An 18,329-nucleotide genomic window follows, 5' to 3' on the forward strand; every position below is an offset into this window, starting at 1 on the left:
GAAATTAGACCTAAAGAGAAGAGGAGTTAATCTGAAAACTATTGGGGGTAGAGGAGGGATCCCAAGTGGAAGCAAGCACATTAACCAAAGGTCCCATGTACATACTATATTAAACTTTCAAAAACTTTTCAAAAACACAGCAGCAGAACATAGTATAATGAATGGGTAGGGCACTTGTCGATCATGAAGTCAATTGGGTTTGATGTTGGCATCACGTGTGGTCTCTGGAACTTCATTGAGTGAACCCTGAGTGTAGAGCGAGGGATAAACCCTGAGCACTGAGGAGTGTGGCCCTATAACCCCCCCCCCCAATGTTTTAAGTGAAGCAGATGTACATAGTAAGGGAGGAGGAAAAGAGAGGTGAGAATACAGAGACAAATCAAAGATAAATCTCAAATAATATAAAGACCCTGGCTCAATGATTGGAATTTTGTCCAAGATAGGACTTGTAAAGCAATAGAAATTCAACAATGTCAAGTTGTTCTTTCTTCAGTGACAGTACTCTCAGTTTATACGCTTAAGAATTTAAGAGATTTGGAGGGGCCACAGAGATAGGACATGTAATAAAGTCCTTGGTCCCTGAGCACAGAGACAGTAGTAAGATCTGATCAAAACTGGTTTTAACCCAAGCTCATTCAGTCCACAAAACAAAAATTAAAAAAGTAATAAATTTTCAACCTTAGTTTGTAAATTGGAATTTCAGATAAAAAGTCCACTGCTACATGTGCATGTGTTCAATGTGATTTAGATTCTGCCTCCTGTAGTTTAACATTGCCAGTCATGAGTGGATGTTGGAAACCCTTAGGATTTAGTGAGCTGGCCCAATCACAGTGGCCTAACTTGTACCAGATAACAGTTTTCAGATCCCTCACAATTTGTATTTTTTGTTCCACCCTTTCAGCTGCTCTAGGCTTATTAAAGCACTTGATCCTTCCGAGTTTTTAATATTATCTAGGAAGGATCTCTGCAGAGATTCAGGAGTAAGTGCTGAAATCCCCAGTTGTGGCCCCAAACACACAAATATGTTGTTTGGATTTGGACTGAAAAATAATATTTTTATATGTAGCAGGATGGTGCATGAGCAATATGTATTATGTTTGTATTTCTGCTTTGAAATTTGATATTGCCTAAGATTTCCACTTTATTAAATGTAATTTGATGTACTAGTTATTGTATATGATTTAAACTTTTCCTACTTTCACCCTCTTCTGTTGTGTGTGTGTTTTTTTTTTTTTTTTTACAATAAGCCTGTAGTTACAAGGTTTTTTTTTGGGGGGGGGGAGGGTCACACCCAGCGATGCTCAAAAATTACTCCTGCTCTGAGTTTAGAAGTCACTCCTGGCAGGCTCAGGGGATCATATGTGATGTTGGGATTTGAATCAGGGTCAGTCCTCTATTGGCTGTGAACAAGGCAAAGGCCTTACTGCTATGCTATCGCTCCAGCCCCCTGTAGTTACAGTTTTAAGAGAATTATGAAAATATGTCTTAAAACAAATGTGCCTAGGCAACATACAAAATAATGATTTCACAGAAGAAATATATTTAAAATTTAATACAACTTATAGACAAAAAGGTCTTGTTTCTTATTGGATCCAATGTCTGCCATGGATTTTAAAAAGTAATGGGTTGGAGAGTTGCACAGTGGGTAGGGTGTTTGCCTTATACACAGCTGACTATTTTTATACACAGCACCAGTGATGGTTCCCCTAGCCTTACCAAGAGTAAGCCCTAATCACCACTAAATGTTGTCCCAAAACCAAAAGAAAATTTAAAAATAGTAAACAAAACAAAACAAAGCAAAGTAGTTCATATGTTGGTGTTTTCTATACCGTATTTTTGTTCTATACGACGAACTGAACCATAAGATGTACATAGCTTTTAGACGAGGAAAAAAAGAAAATATATTCTAAGGCAAAATGGTGCACTAAACTATTTAATAAACTAAAACAAAATAATATTTCAACCATGTTTAGTGATCAATGTGACATGAAGAATCAATATTACTGTCATTGACAAATGGAGAGTTTAAGTTTTGAGTACTTTTCTAGTTTTCTGGGAACTCCAAGAACTCTTCACTATAGTCAGAATGTGCTCCATAAGATGCACGGACATTTTCTCCCATCTTTTTTGGGGGGAAAAATGCATCTTATGGTACGAAAAATACGGTATTATGTTAAAATTTATGGGAATAGCAAGATGTCAATCAAATTATTAGTTTTTAAATGACACCGACCTTGATAAAATGAGTATCTTTTGAAGATTTTAAACAAAAAGATTATATTATTAGATTCATACACTAAAAGCTTCATTATCAAAGGAGATTAAAATAAACCACTTTGGAGGCTAAGATAGTATTTTTAGGAATAAAGTAACAGTAGCTTGACTACCATGCTTGTCTACCATTCAGTTGGAGAAAAATCATTAAATTTAAGATGTTTTAGGAAATCGATGGGCATGGAATAGACATCTATTAAAATAAGCTCTATTATTTAATAAATATGGTCATTTAAAATATTAGTACTGTCTATAGTGTGCTGACATACATTTTGAAGTGATGTGGAATTGTCCCTCTTATCCATATATAGTCATGTAAATAAAGATTACCTCAATAAAAATGGAAATCTTTTTAAATTTTAGGAATAACAGTGAAACCATTGCATTTAATAGCATTGTTGAAGGCCAGTAAAGACAGGTGCTCAATATTAGTGGTATTTTTTTCTAGGCTAACAAAAGTGTTTATGATGGATTCATTTCAATTGTCCACTAATAAAATAAATAAGTTTTGGAGTTCTCTACAATAATTAGTGTAGTATTTGCCTCTTAGCTATGGAATATATTTTCCTTTCTTTCTTTTCATCTCAGTGAAGACGAATAATTTTATTTCCTTTTTTGGTGTAAGTTTAATTATAACCAAAAAGATATTTCCATTCTGAAGTATTCACATGCTCAAAAAATAATACATTTCCAGTTAATATATTATAATAGAGCAAAAATATTCCAAATATTCCAAATGCTGATTACTCAATAGTTAGATTTAAACTGTTGTATTAAGAAAACTAATTCTATACTAAATAATAGTAAGTTATATGCATAAATTACTTTGGTGAACATCATACTTATTAATTGAATTGCTTTTACTTTTGCTTTACTTTGTCTCTTTTTTTCTTTTCTTTTGTTTTGTTTAGTTTTGGGGTGAGGCCATATCTGGTGGTGCTCAGGAGTTACACTTGGCTCTGCACTCAGAAATCACTCCTTGCAGGCTCGGGAGACCATATGGGATACCAGAGATGGAACCCAGGTTTGCTGCATGCAAGACAAATGCCCTACCTACTGAGCTATTGCTCGGGCCCTCATATTTTTCTTTATTAAGAAAAAAAATCAGTATTCTTCTTCTAGAGAGTTTAATAGATTTTTGTTTTTTCACACATTCTGAAAATATTTTAGATTCTTTATGGTTAAGTAAACAGTGTGAAAAAGCAGAATAGTTTCTGGTTTAAATTTCTACTGTGTAACAAAGTACCATAAAAGATAGTAATTTGAAACAATAGAATTTGGTTGTCACAGATCTCTGGAGACTGAAAGTTCAAAATTAAGATGTCAGCACGAGAAATTCCCTCTGAGTTGTGATACTCTGGGTAGAATTCTTCTCTGACCCTTCTTTGAGTCTAGTGACTTGATGTAAAAAAGATTATTTTGGACTTGTATTCTTCACTATAATTTTCTTCAGGGAGCATACTCCTGTCCTTCTCTTCACATGGCAGACCTTTTAGAACGCTATCAGTTACATCAGCCATCCTGGATTAGAATCTAACCAAGCAATGACCCTATTTCTGAAAAAAGGTCAAAATCTAAGAAACAGAGGTTGAGCCTTACATGCATATTTACTTTTTTTTATACAGGAGGAAAAAAGAGTCATAATTCATAGTTTATAAAACTGATAGAAGTCAAAATTTCTTAGGGCTGGAAAGATTGTAAAAGGGATAAGGTGCTTATTTTGCATGCATCCTAATTCAGGTTCATTTCCCAAAATCCCATATTGTCCCTAAGCATTGACAGTGGTGATGACGGAGTAAATTTAGAGCACAACTATATGTGGCCCAATTACTAGGGAGTTATTTAGTTGACAAATTATTTATTTTATACATATATACATGTATATATACATTATATATACATTTATATATACATTTATACATATCCTTCTTGTATGTAGGGAAATACCTAGAGATGGGGAGAATAAGTGTGTGTTTGTATATGTGTCTGCATATGTGTGGTACTGTGTGTTTACCTCTCCACAGGTGATTCCATTGCTGATTACTGATAGAATTCTGAAAAACAAAAACTTGTGCTTTGAATGATCATATATAGTCAATTAATTTGAGTCAAGGTGATTAGAAAAATTTTCTTAAGAGTAGACCATGTAGTTTTGTTTGTATTCTTAGCCTATTATCTGTGGTGTTATTAAATAGAATGTTTCATAGTTATTTAATATTAAAAATAGTTTTGTGATGAATTATAAAATACTTAAGTGCTCAACAGTATGGTTTAGAATAGATTTTAATAGTCTTTGTATTTGAGGAAAATGCATCTTTTGTACAATTTTTACTCAATAAAGCAATCTGAATAATTTGGTTACTCTATTTCAGAATTTCCCAAGTAAGCTTATTGTTTTTACCACTCAATTATCTAATCATAAGTACTACAAATTGACACTAAACCAGACATAAGGGAAAAAAAAAAGATTAAACTGTCACCTTTGTAGTCTCCTAAGTAACTACTTTCTTTTTGATTTATGTTGAATTATAGTGTATTCAAATATTGGAATGAGTTATACTACTAAGGTAAAAAATACATGAGAGAATGTTAACATTTTATGTGCCCTTTTGTGTGCACTTTGACCTATTTTTTATTATTATTAATTATCATTTCAGCTGAAAGAGACATCAATGTCTACTGTGGGGTCCAGGCCATTACGATGAAGATTAATTTCTGCACAGTGCTTTTCTCTGGTTATTCTGAAACAGACCTAGCCTTGAATGGAAGGCATGGGGATTCCCACTGCAGAGGCTTCATCAATAACAACACCTTTCCTGCAGTGGTCATTTTCATTATTAATCTCAGCACGTTGGAAGGCTGTGGAAACAACTTAGTGGTAAGACTATTAGGAAACTGTGTGATCATTTTGTGATCATAACTAACATATCTATCTCTCGATTTTGCTAAAATAATTTGAAACTTCATATATCTTCTCAAGAAAAAAATCAAAGAACAATGAGCAAGTAACTTTCCTTTTATTTTTTTTCTTACAGCTTAAAATCCCATTTTCCTATATGGTTCTGTTTATTGTGGCATTTAAGAGTTTGAGGTCTTCCCTGCTTTTTGTGTGAATGACACTGGTAAACATTTCTATACAATTGATCATTACCTTCTTAAATTTTCTTGTGGAAGTATCCTATCAAACATTTTCCTCCCAGTAAATTTGGCAATAAATTCTTGGACTATGATTAATTTGTGACCCAATTCGGAGAGGGAAAAAACACAATGGGAAATTAAAAATGATCTAGATTTTATGTCTACTATGGAAGAATTTACATTATTATTTTGTAGAAAAGACTGTGAGAACTTCTGGTATAAAATTCTTTACTGTTTGGGACTGTTCTTTAAATTCAAAATGTTTATTATACCAAGTCTTATACATAAAATCACTCTAATTCTTGGGAATGAAAATTTACTGTCTTAATATTTCCTTTTTTTGATGAACACTGGTCTACATTTATATATTTATTTATGTATCATACATTCAAAACCACAATTTAATAAAGAATTGTCTGGCCCTGGAATTGAAATTAATAGAAATAAAAATATTGTTATTTGGGGAATATTTATTTTTTGGAAATTCATTTGCTCACTAAACAGAATTAATTGGTAAACTCTAGCAAAGACAAAAGAATATATAATGAGCTTACCCACTTTCTCCAATGAGGAAGGAAAAATTGATGTTTACACTTCATAAATTCTTCTTGGTATTAAAGGGAAGGCTTGTTTATAATAAAATTGGAATTTCTAAGACTTGGTGGGGAATGGGAGAAAGGACAGAGAAATTTATTTGAATATTATTTCTTATTTTTCCCCAGAAGGCAGTTAGAATATTATGTCTATGACCATTTCCAAGTTTGTACTTTGAGTATTATTGACTCTTTATTAAAAACGTTTATTCATCTCTCCAAGTTATATGAAGAGAGATTATGAAGTAGGCCTAAGGGAGACTGGTTGGTGCAGGCTGATTATTACAAGTCTATGTTACTGCTGGAGGAGAGAATTGTGAATCTTGTCCCTTTACTAATATTCTCTCAAACCTTTTTTGGGGGGAACTTGATTCTCTGAATTTGTCATCTTTTCCTGCTACCTAAAGAATAATTCAGGCAGAAGTCTGAAAAAAAAACATGTGTATATGTGTTTACATGTGTATGTAAACTCAGATATAATTTTTCCTAATTTTACTAATTTTAGAATTGAATAAATAATAAAAGTATTGCTCCATAAATAGATATAAGAAAAGTTATATACATATATATGCATATATAGTCACAATATGTATGTTTATAAATCAATCAGGCAATAGGTGATAAGAGAGGAAGATTTGCCTATTTCACTTTTGATTTAGGAGCTGCTAAATTTGGATTTTGCTTTAAGAAATGTTATTCAAGGGAAGAATTAAGATGACAAATAATTGGATTGGAATTAAAATGTTTTTATTAATAAATTTCATTCTGCTCATGCATTTACTAGACTGTTGCTTCAGCCTTGCCTATGTGCTCCTATATTCACGTCTCGACCTAATTTCATTATTAAAATTTATTACACAGCTGAAGAGGCAGCTTACTGGGCTGGAATACATACAATGCATTTGTTCCCTTGAATAGAGCTATGAGTAACTTCTGAGCAAAAAACACAGCATAGCTCTGCTAGGTGTGGCGTGTTTCTAAAACAAAGAAACAAACAAAAAATAGTTCAGTTCTCCATACATATTGTAAAAATATTTATTGAGTTCCATATAGTATATCAATGTAGAACTAGTGTCAATTATGCAGTTATAAAGTCAAGAACATTATTATTTCTAAAGCGGTGTTTCTTGCATTAAGTGGAACTTATAAATTTAATAATTTAAGCTAATTGAGTTTAGGAAAATACACATGATATATATTTATGTGTGTGCTTGTGTGTGGGTATTTGTGTGTGATGATTATTTGGAGTCTACATCTAGCTGATGTTTAGGGATAATTTCTAGTACTGTGCTCAGGGATCACTCCTGGCAGGCCTCAGATTCACCCTGTGTATGCAGGGGATTGAACCTGGGTCAACTGCATGCATGGCAAATGCTTTACTAGGTTTTCTATCTCTCTGGCCCTGAGAAATATTTTAAAATAATACCCAAGAATTCATAATCTCCCTTGAAACATTTCTATAATCTATTGTCCTAGAACGGATTGAAAAATATCACAGAATTCTCAGGGAAGATTAGCTTTAAAACATGCGGGGACTTTATTTGTTCAAAAATTGTCACAGGGGACCTGAGATGTGGTTCTCAGTGTTCTCTGCTTATGGCAAAATTGAACAAGATTGAAAAGTTTTCCTGCACACAAAGAGCTCTGACTATGACTGAAGGGACTAGTAAGTAAGGAAATAGTGCTTATGACTCCCACTATATGTTAATTGTGCAATGCATTTGGGAGAACCAGAAATAGATCATAGGGAAGATAAGATATAGACGGGGGAATAGGAAATGCTCTGGAAAAGTGATGACCTGAGCAATAAGCACACTGGAACTAGATCATGAATAGCGATTGTCACCCATGATACATGAAAACTAGAGTAGAATATTATAATAAAACAGGATTTTTAAATGATGCCACAGAATTTGTTTGAAATTAGTTCGTGGAAGGCTGAACACATAACACTGAACTCTTTTTTATTATGAATATTAATTATGAATTAAATCTACAATAAATATAAGTTTCATTTATATATAAAAGTCACACAAATAACTTATACATAGCTTAATTTCAAAACCATGTACGTTACAGTGAAAAATATTTCTAGCAGTGATGTGGTCTAATGTTTTATTTTGTCTGTGAAATATTTATGTACAGCAATGCAATCATTTTGTTTGATGCACCATTCTAACAGGTATCCACAGTTCCTGGAGTAAGTGGTTATGGAAATTCAACTTCAGTACAAATAGGAAATATTTCAGGATATATCGATACTCCAGACCCACCAACAATCATCAGTTATCTACCTGGGCTTCTTTACAAATTTAGTTGTAGTTATCCATTGGAGTACTTGGTTAATAATACCCAACTTGCCTCGTAAGTTCTTTTAAATTCCTATTTTGTTTTTGCTTTTTCATATTGTCTTTATGTTTGAGTCGCACTTTATTTACCCTTGACAAACTTATAGAAATAACCTTATTTCTCGAGAATAAGTCAAACCAAATGGAATAGAAACTATATACTATTTAACTTATTACCATCTACCACCTGTCTATCATCTATAACTATTAATGATTATTAAGGCTCATATCAACTGCCCAAGAAACTTTTTTCACAGATAAAAACTGACCCAAATTAATTAGCTATCACCTTTGAATTCTCCTTTCTCTCTTCCGGGGGTTTATGTAGTCCAGAAACCACTATATGTTTCTGGTTTATAAAACATTAAGCCACTCTGTTGCTCAATTCTTTGTAGCTTGTTTTTGTCATGTTTTTCCTACAGTATTTGCTATCCCACAATCTAAACTCTCCAATTCTTTTGTTGAGCTGTGTTTTACCTGCACAGTTGCTGATTATTACCAAGAAAAGTCATCATGTCAAAATGAATTTCAAATGGACTGAGGTCATAGTTATTGGTATATAGTCACATGTGTACTATTATTTCCAGAGCACATAGTCCATGATAGGGTAACATCCACTTAGTCATTTGGATTAGCCAAATATGTTTGACAAAATTGAGTTGAGAGGTGTCTTTCTTTTTCAGGTCTAAGATCAGATGGTAAGAACTCTTGTTTTTTAATCCAAATCACAAGGACGTATTGAGGTCACATCTTACTTCAGTGTTAAAAAATATCTAGGCATAATAGTGATGTGCCTTACATGTGAAGCTCTGGGTTCATTCCATGGTACCTCATGCAGTTTGATCCCAACACTTCCAGGTGTAGCCCTGGTAGTCCCCTAAACACATACTGACCTAAGCTCAGATGGGAGTTCCTCTCATCTGTGACTCAAGATGATTCTCATCTGTGAAACAAGAGAAATCATAGCTGTACTTATGGAACAGTGATGAATAACACCTTGACCAAAGCAATGATTTAGATGTTAATAACAAGAAGACCTTGAGATGAAAAAATATAGTTAGAAGGCAATAGATCAACAGGTATAACCTTCTTTCCCATTAAGTACATTACTTAACTTCAGTTGTTTATGGTAATTCATTAACTTTTAAACAATGTTTTAGCATTTATTTAGCTTTCATGCTTCAAAAATAATTAAAGAAAGTGATTGTATAAAATTTTACTTTCATAGTATTTATAAACACTATCAATTTATTGTATTGAATCAGATACATTGTATGAAATAAGCTTTCTTCATAATCTAAAATCTATGTATATATAATATAACATGGAAAAATGATGTCTATAAATAAAAGACAATTTAAAGAGACATTTTTACTTGATTCTTTTATTTTTCTGATTAGTTGAGTTATATAAACAATATGTCCATTTCCAGTCTCCTCAGAAGTAAGTATCAAGGCTTCTTTAGTAGCCAACTTTGTATCCAGTTTTAAGGATTTCGGGAAACTTTTCATTTAAAATATCATCAATGCCTTTCTTTTTTCTAAATCTGTTTTAGATCCTCAGCTGCTATTTCTGTGAAAGAGAACAATGGTACATTTGTTAGCACTTTGAACTTGCTCCTTTATAATGTAAGTGGTGGGTGAAGAATATTATTTTCTCTTTTTACTATTCCTTGGAGTCATTTATATGAATGGCTTTTGTATAAAAATCTACTGAAAACCACATTAGCCTCATACTGTTGTAACAGTTATCCATCTTTACTACCATTCTCAAGTATCCTAGTGACATATTTCTACTAAAAATATTCTTGTTTTCTGAAACTCATTAAAAGATTTAGATTTCATATTATGAATGTGATTCTACATAATTACTTCAAATGTCTCTATATATTTTAATGTATACATTTATGTGGATGCTAGTGTAGTCATTTTCAGCATTATAATAGTGTGAATAATATTTTTGTGTAAATAATTGTGTGAAAAAATTTTTCCTATATAAATAGGAAAATCCAAGTTATGCTTCCTTTGAAGGTATGCTTAGTAAAGAATGTATTAATAGCCTATATACTTTTAGCTGATGACAATTCTGTCACAACTAAAATAATTAGGGTTGTTTATATAGTATTGTCTAAACTTTTGTCATGTAAATATTGACAGTGTCAAGAAAACATGAAAAATACATGGACTTCTATTTATAACTCTAACATTAATCCCCCGAATGATATTTTCATGTTGATTAAAATTTTTATTCATACATTTTAAATGCCTGATTTAAATATCAATTTTTCAATCTATCAACCAACATTTTTGTAAATTATGAATCTGATTTTTGCATTATTATTCATGTCATCATGGCACTGAGTTATAATTCATGCAACTGATTTAAAAGTCACTGCTTTATACTTTGAGTATAATGAGTTATAAATATTGTAGTAGGACATATTCCAAAGGCATTTAAAAAAATCTTGTTTATAAGTGTGTAGTCTGACACTACAGAGTTCTAAACAACAAATTAAAATGTGTTGATATGAAGATCATCTTTCATTTCTAAACTTTTTTTCTCCTAAAAACAGCTGCCAAGTTACATGATTCTATAATATTCAGCAATTTTTGTGCCAATTTTCCTTCCCAATATGGTCAATATATATTATTGTTGGGGCAATATATATATTTTATATCACTTGATTTGTATTTGTAAACTCCATGAAGTAAAATTGATGGTGTAAAATTGGATTAAAAATTAGTTGTTATAATTGAGTGAAACATGATCAGAAGTCATATCTGATCCCTCTAAAGTGAGAAATATCCCCAAAGAAGTTTAATGATGCTTTTATTTTCTGTGAAATTGGGAAACATTGAAAAGGCAGAAAAACAACTTTTAGATGTGAGGATATTTTTGCCCTGTAATTCTTTTCTTTATCAATAAAAACAGTATTTTAGATCTGCTGCTAGCTATACATAATTGTTAAAGAAGCTTCTAGAATATTATTAAATTACTTTAGTTGGTCTATAATATTAATGATTTTAATTATAAAATAGAAAAATAATCAGTTGTTTGATATCATATTATAAATAAATTAAGCAATGCTAATGTAAGTTTTTTGTAACCATAATCAATTCACACAAATGAAGTCAGTTAATGGCTGAAAATTAAAAATTAGTTACTAAAAAGTTAATTTATTTTAGAAAAAATATTTTTTATCAATGGTGCAATTTTCATGTACTTGTTTTGCTGGTATATTTCCTTTATTACTTAAATCTTACACTATTATTATATGTGTTGAAAGTAGAAAATTGATATTGTATTATTTTAGTACCTATAGGTTTTAATTTGTATTTTAATTCTTTATGTATATTTTAGGGATTTGACAAAAATATTTGATACTTGTCCACTAATCTCTATATCATAAGAAGGGTTTCACTTCCCCAAGTAGTTTTTAAGTATGGCACAATTATAAAATTTGCCACATATTTTTTAGTTTATTAAAAATTAATTCTTGTACTTGAAATATTTTATATAATAAATATTTATAATCAATAATTTATTCAAAGTCACTTTTTTGTTTGTCTGAAATAACACCTAAATATAATTTAAATGAAGCAGATAAAATTAAATATTATTATACAATATTAAGGTCTATGTCTTTCTTTTCACATAGTTTTATTTCAATTTCTAAATTTTAGAAGTAATATATACATTTTTACTTATTACTATTATTTATAATTGGTTATTTCAGAGAAAAATTGTCAACAATTTGGATTAGGCATAACTGTTCTTTCTTTGTGTTCTGGGATTTAGAATATTTCCTCAGAGATGTTTTATTTATAAAAATAATTTTGTTGACTATGATTTCTGTATATTTGAGTTATTTGAGGTTGAACCATGGTCTTATTTTTATGTAACATATCAATTTTCTTCTTTATAGAGAAGAAAAGAGAATGTATTTGTAAATTTTAACTGTAACTCAACTATTATCTTCAGGATATTCAAAAACAGTAAATATGGTGTAGGATATAACAATTATTATAGTTTTTTATATTGAAGTAAAATCTTTACCACTAAAATAATTTATTGGAAGGGAAATATAATCTTTAAAAAAGTAGAGAAAACTTTATAAAATAAAATCAGGTGCCAGAGAGTCAGTAATGAGATAGAACACTTGCCTTGAATGTGTTTGATCTGGGTTCAGTCTCTGGAGTTTCTTGAGCACCAGGATTCTTGAGTCTAGAGTTAGGAGAAATGCATGAGGATTGCTGGGTGTGGTCCTTCCAAAAATAAAATAAAATCAAAATAATAACTTTTAGAAGCAATTTAAGAAGAATGTGTGGTTTCATGATTAAATTGCAACTGAATCATATATTATTTGCAAATGACTTAGCAGTATAAAATTTGTGAGGGAAAAGAATAATCTCTCTTCTGGACAATTTTGATGCAAGTATAAGATGAAAGAGCTTTATAGTTAATGAAGTGTGGATTACTTGTAGAATTTAGGATAAGAAGCCAGAAAGATAATTAAAGAAAAATACAACCTATCAAACATGGTTAGAAGAGCTATTATCATTTATCACAGAAATATAGAAAATAAGTACCATATATAACCCCTCATTTATCTGACTTTATTTGGGAATTAAATGTTCCACATGAATGCAACTTTTTCAAAATGGAACCATCCAACCTATTATTGATTTAATTTTAAAATTCATAATCAGTTTGTTCTTCCCAGATTTTAAGAGTATTCTCTGCAATTAACCTTTCCTTGATGACTTTAGAGTTATAATGAACATTAGTAACTTCTCTTTGATGCAAGATAGGAAAGTCTTCAGAGATACTAAATTCTGTGAAAATAGAGTACTTCTACACTAATTTATTTAATGCTTAAATTATGAGGATCTTACCTTTTCCATGTTCTACATGGTTTTCTTTCATTATCAAAATATAAATCTCACTTTAATTATTATCTACTGCCTTAGTATGGATTCAGGATAGTTATAAACAAGTTATTGAGAATTAGTATAAAATAAAAGGGAAAGATGTAGAAATTAATTAATTAAAACAGGTTTTAAAAAGTAGCCTAATTATCAAGGGTGTGAAAACCTTTATCTCTAATGGCAAATAGCTAAAACTGAAGCAGATAAAATTTATATAAAATTAATATTAGTCTCTAATATACTTTAAATAAATGAAATATGAAGTTATGTAAACCAAAATTGACAAATTACTATTAAATTAGCCATGTTAACTGTTAACAACCAACCCACTAGCTGTAACTTAAACATATCTGTCAGGAAAATAGATTAAGTGATAGAGACTATGTGTGAAAGGTACTGAGTGTAATCTCTGGAACAGCATGTACATTGTCAGCCTGAGTACTACACATTCAAGCCCTGGAAAATTACTAGTAGTGTTCTTAGTCTTCCCCTTTTCCCATGCCTAACACACACAAAAAGCATATTTATGTCAAGTATTAACCACATATGTGACAGATCGTGGAAAATAAGTATGAGAATTAACTTGTAATGTAGATATAGAAAGCACATTACATGTCTTAAGAACAATACTATAGGCTGGAAAGACAACACAGTACCAGGCTAGGAACAACTCTCAAGTTGTTGCCATGAGCACTTCAACCAGTCCCCAAGATAAAAACAAACAAGAACATCACAAAGAATGAGAATAAACAGTGTTGGCGGGGATGTGGAGAGAAAGGAACTCTTATCCACTGCTGGTGGGAATGCCGTCTAGTTCAACCTTTATGGAAAGCGATATGGAGATTCCTCCAAAAACTGGAAATCGAGCTCCCATACGATCCAGCTATACCACTCCTAGGAATATACCCTAGGAACACAAAAATACAATACAAAAACCCCTTCCTTACACCTATATTCATTGCAGCTCTATTTACCATAGCAAGACTCTGGAAACAACCAAGATGCCCTTCAACAGATGAATGGCTAAAGAAACTGTGGTACATATACACAATGGAATATTATGCAGCTGTCAGGAGAGATGAAGTCATGAAATTTTCCTATACATGGATGTACATGGAATCTATTATGCTGAGTGAAATAAGTCAGAGAGAGAGAGAAAAACGCAGAATGGTCTCACTCATCTATGGGTTTTAAGAAAAATGAAAGACACCCTTGTAATAATAATTTTCAGACACAAAAGAGAAAAGAGCTGGAAGTTCCAGCTCACCTCAGGAAGCTCACCACAAAGAGTGATGAGTTTAGTTAGAGAAATAACTACATTTTGAACTGTCCTAATATTGAGAATGTATGAGGGAAATGTAGAGCCTGTTTAGGGTACAGGCGGGGGTTGGGTGGGGAGGAGGGAGATTTGGGACTTGGGTGATGGGAATGTTGCACTGGTGATGGGTGGTGTTCCTTTTATGACTGAAACCCAAACACAATCATGTATGTAATCAAGGTGTTTAAATAAAAAAAAAAAATTAAAAAAAAAAAAAAAAAAGAAATTAAAGAAGCAACACCATCCTTTTTCATAGTTGGTTGTTTATTTGTAGATTTATTTGCCTTTTTTCTTTTTCTTCTAAGACATTCTATAATTAGCACACTTGTTTAAGAAATAATGAATCGTTCATATTTTTTATCATTAGGATTCAACCTACAGTCAGCAATTGATTATTCCGAGTATAGGATTACCTTTGAAAACCAAAGTATTTGCTGCTGTACAAGCCACTAATCTGGATGGCAGGTAGTTTCAAACTCCTATCTTCTGTTGGTTAAAATATTTTGCCTACTTAAAATCTCATGCATTTTAAAGTTAGTTCATTTATTTAAAATTTAAAGATAATGTCGTTGCCTTCCATTTAGACATACTAATAGATAGACATATCATGCTACACAGATTAAGGGGTAATGTTCTTTTAATGTCATTAATTGGAAAACAATGTCTTCCGATAAAGGAGAGGCAGTAACCGGAAGAGGGCATGGGCTGATCTGGGATTCCAGAATCTTCTTTTTCTTTATCTGAAAGATGATTAATCAATAGCAGTCATTTTTGGACATTTGATTTCTGCACTTTTCCACTTGTATGTTACAGTTCTATAAAATTTCATTAAAGAACAAAAATTATTTTTATAATAAGTTGACACAAAATTATATATTATGATTCTCAGAAAAATATCTCAAAAATGAATTAAGTGGATAGAAACCTAGAAATTCCAAGATTCAGGAATGGAGTCATAATACAACAGGTAGAATACTTTTTTTGTACATTGCCTAACTGGTTTGATTCCCAGAACTTTATATGGCTCCCTGAACCTGCAAGGAGTGATCCCTGAGAAGAGGCAGAAGTAATCCCTAAAAAGAATTAAAAAGAACCCAGTCCTGTTTTATAAACAGGTTGTTCAGACTTGAGAGATAGATCAACAATCAACAGGTAGGGCTCTTGCCTTGATCTAAAAGCTTTATTTTCTGCACACATATGGTCTACTGCACCCTACCAGGATTGATCTTTGAACAAAGAACTAGAACCTCTAGATGTGACTCCCCAAAAAGCAAAAGCATATGATATGTAAATAATTGATACTGTGGTTCATCTGTATTGTTAACTAAACTTTATTCTGAAGAAATTTATATGCTTTAGATATTTTGTTGTGTGCTCTCTTTGTGTCTCTGATATTACTAGTTTTGGATATATATGCCATTTAAAATTGTCTTACTGGGGCTGTTGTGATAACAAAGCAGTAGGGAGTTTGCCTTGCATGCTGCTGACCTGGGACTGACCTTGGTTTGATTCCTGGCATCCCATATGATCCCCTGAGCCTGCCAGTAGTGATTTCTGAGCTCAGAGCCAGGAGTAACCTCTGAGTGCCACCAGGTAGGGCCCAAAACCTAAACAAAGAATAAAAAATAATAAAGTCATCTTACTGAATGCAGTTGTTCCATTTTCTTGTATTCACTTCTTACAGACAAGTTATTATTTTAACACCAGAGTTGCAGCAAAGTTATATTTTAAACTGGTCCTTAGACAATCCAGAGGATTTGACCTTGGGCTTTCATCTTCTAATATAGTGTCCATTATAATTCCTTTGTCTAATTCTACTGATTCTGGCATAATTTACTGTGTATATTGTATGCTCCAAAATGCTTTGATGTATGTAGAATTATAATATATTTTATATATAGGCAGTAACATTGGAAACAAGAGAACATTGTTTACACTAATTATATAAATATCCATATAACTTACATCTGTGTAAGTTATATATATATATATATATATATAAATATTAAGCCTCTACAAATAACACCTAAAAAACTCAGAATCCATGGGTAACAGTCAATATTTATTTCCTTAGAATCAATAATTAAACCTTAGGAGTTTCTGACTCTCGTTTATGCTTACCACTTTCTACAGATGGAATGTCTTAATGGATTATTGCTACACGACCCCATCAGGGAATCCAAATGATGATATTCGGTATGACCTCTTCCTTAGGTAGGTGATTAACTCTTGTACTGATAGCAAAGACACAGTATAGATAAATCAAATAAATGTACTGACATAAACAAATTACTAGGTAGTTTGAGGCTTTTAAATTTAAGGTTTTACCATAGTACTTATAAAGTTAAATATAAGAGTCAAGATTTTTAGCATTAAATGCTTATAAAACTGTTGTTTAGTAAGAATTATATGTTATGTACATCGAAGATGTTTTATTTATGTTTAGAATATATGGGAATTTTCAGTGTTTTAGGAAAAGCATGATTAGTGCTTTCTTGGCAGCAAAAGAAAGGCCAAAAGAGGGACTATCTTCTGCTGCTGGATGTGCACATTTTATGTTAAAAGAAGAATAAAATTAAAGTAATAGCCTTGATAATTTAGATCCCAAAATGCCTCCTTAATTTATCAGTGTTTAATATGAAGTGTAATATAGCCTATTACTCCTTTTTTCAGAATTAATAATTTCAACTTCATTCCCCCATAGACAGTGATAGAGTAAATGTAATCTATATTTGGGAAATGTAGACATTGATCATAAAAATATTCAATCATCTCAGTTCACTTTCAGCATTTTTATCCGACAGTAGAAAAGACTTGATAGTCATGCAATGACTTTTAATCGTGTTTATAAAATGCACTTGGCTCAAATCACTGCTGCTTATTGACACATGATGGGAGTAATATGATGGCAAACCAAAATAATATATTTTGTTGCTTAATCAAGGTTAAGATGATGTTCAGAGGGTCTGATGAAACTGCCACTCATTTTCTATTGCTGGAAATGTTTGGGGAATACTTTTGGGAAAAATATAAATATGCATCAAAAGCCTAAAAAGATGCCATATTGCTCATTTTAAATCTGTAATTTGAGATGCATATTCTAAAATATTTATGATTTACCAGTCTATTCCTATCACATTTGATGATGTCTAAAGTGGTGTCATATTGGAAGAAATTTCAGTAGAAAATGTTTGGTTGAATTATGGAGAGAGAACCAAGGCCAGAAATATGATTCAAATGGTAAAGCATGTACCTTGCATGTAGTAGACTTGAGTTTGACCCCAAGCACATGGTCCCCCAAGGTCAGCCAGCTGTGGTTTCCATAGCTAGTATGAACAAAATGATGCGGATCCAGTAAGTTAAATGTTCATACAGGCACTACAGGCATGTATACTTACTGTAAAAAATAAAAAAATATTTAAAATACCTTTCCATTCTGTTTTCCTAAAATTTTTATACTTCCAGGTTTATGTTTCTTTAAGTTTTAAGTGTTATTAAACTATTAATTAAGTCAATCATCATACATAATTCATTTCAGGATATAATTTATATAATATATTCTAGAAGAGATAATAAGAAAATACACAAAAAGGTACTCCATGGTAGGATTTAAAGAGTTTTTCACATTTCCAAACTTCATTATTATGATCTCATTCTAATCATTGAAATGTAATAATCAGACTATATTATAACTATGGTGGCAACTTATTTCTTCATTTTTTATAACTTT

General features: G+C 31.6%; 1 protein-coding gene across 1 annotated transcript in view; it reads left to right on the forward strand.

Moving 5' to 3' along the window:
* ZPLD1 (zona pellucida like domain containing 1) overlaps positions 1 to 18,329 on the forward strand; it is a 37,088-nt gene that overhangs the window by 10,343 nt on the left and 8,416 nt on the right. Inside the window, exons 2-6 of the mRNA XM_049785673.1 lie at positions 4,932 to 5,152; positions 8,188 to 8,369; positions 9,909 to 9,981; positions 14,967 to 15,064; positions 16,733 to 16,813. Coding sequence (XP_049641630.1) covers positions 4,932 to 5,152; positions 8,188 to 8,369; positions 9,909 to 9,981; positions 14,967 to 15,064; positions 16,733 to 16,813 — 655 coding nt within the window. The remainder of the gene's footprint in view (positions 1 to 4,931; positions 5,153 to 8,187; positions 8,370 to 9,908; positions 9,982 to 14,966; positions 15,065 to 16,732; positions 16,814 to 18,329) is intronic.

This window comes from Suncus etruscus, chromosome 13 (assembly GCF_024139225.1).
Source record: "Suncus etruscus isolate mSunEtr1 chromosome 13, mSunEtr1.pri.cur, whole genome shotgun sequence".
NCBI classification, from domain to species: domain Eukaryota; kingdom Metazoa; phylum Chordata; class Mammalia; order Eulipotyphla; family Soricidae; genus Suncus; species Suncus etruscus.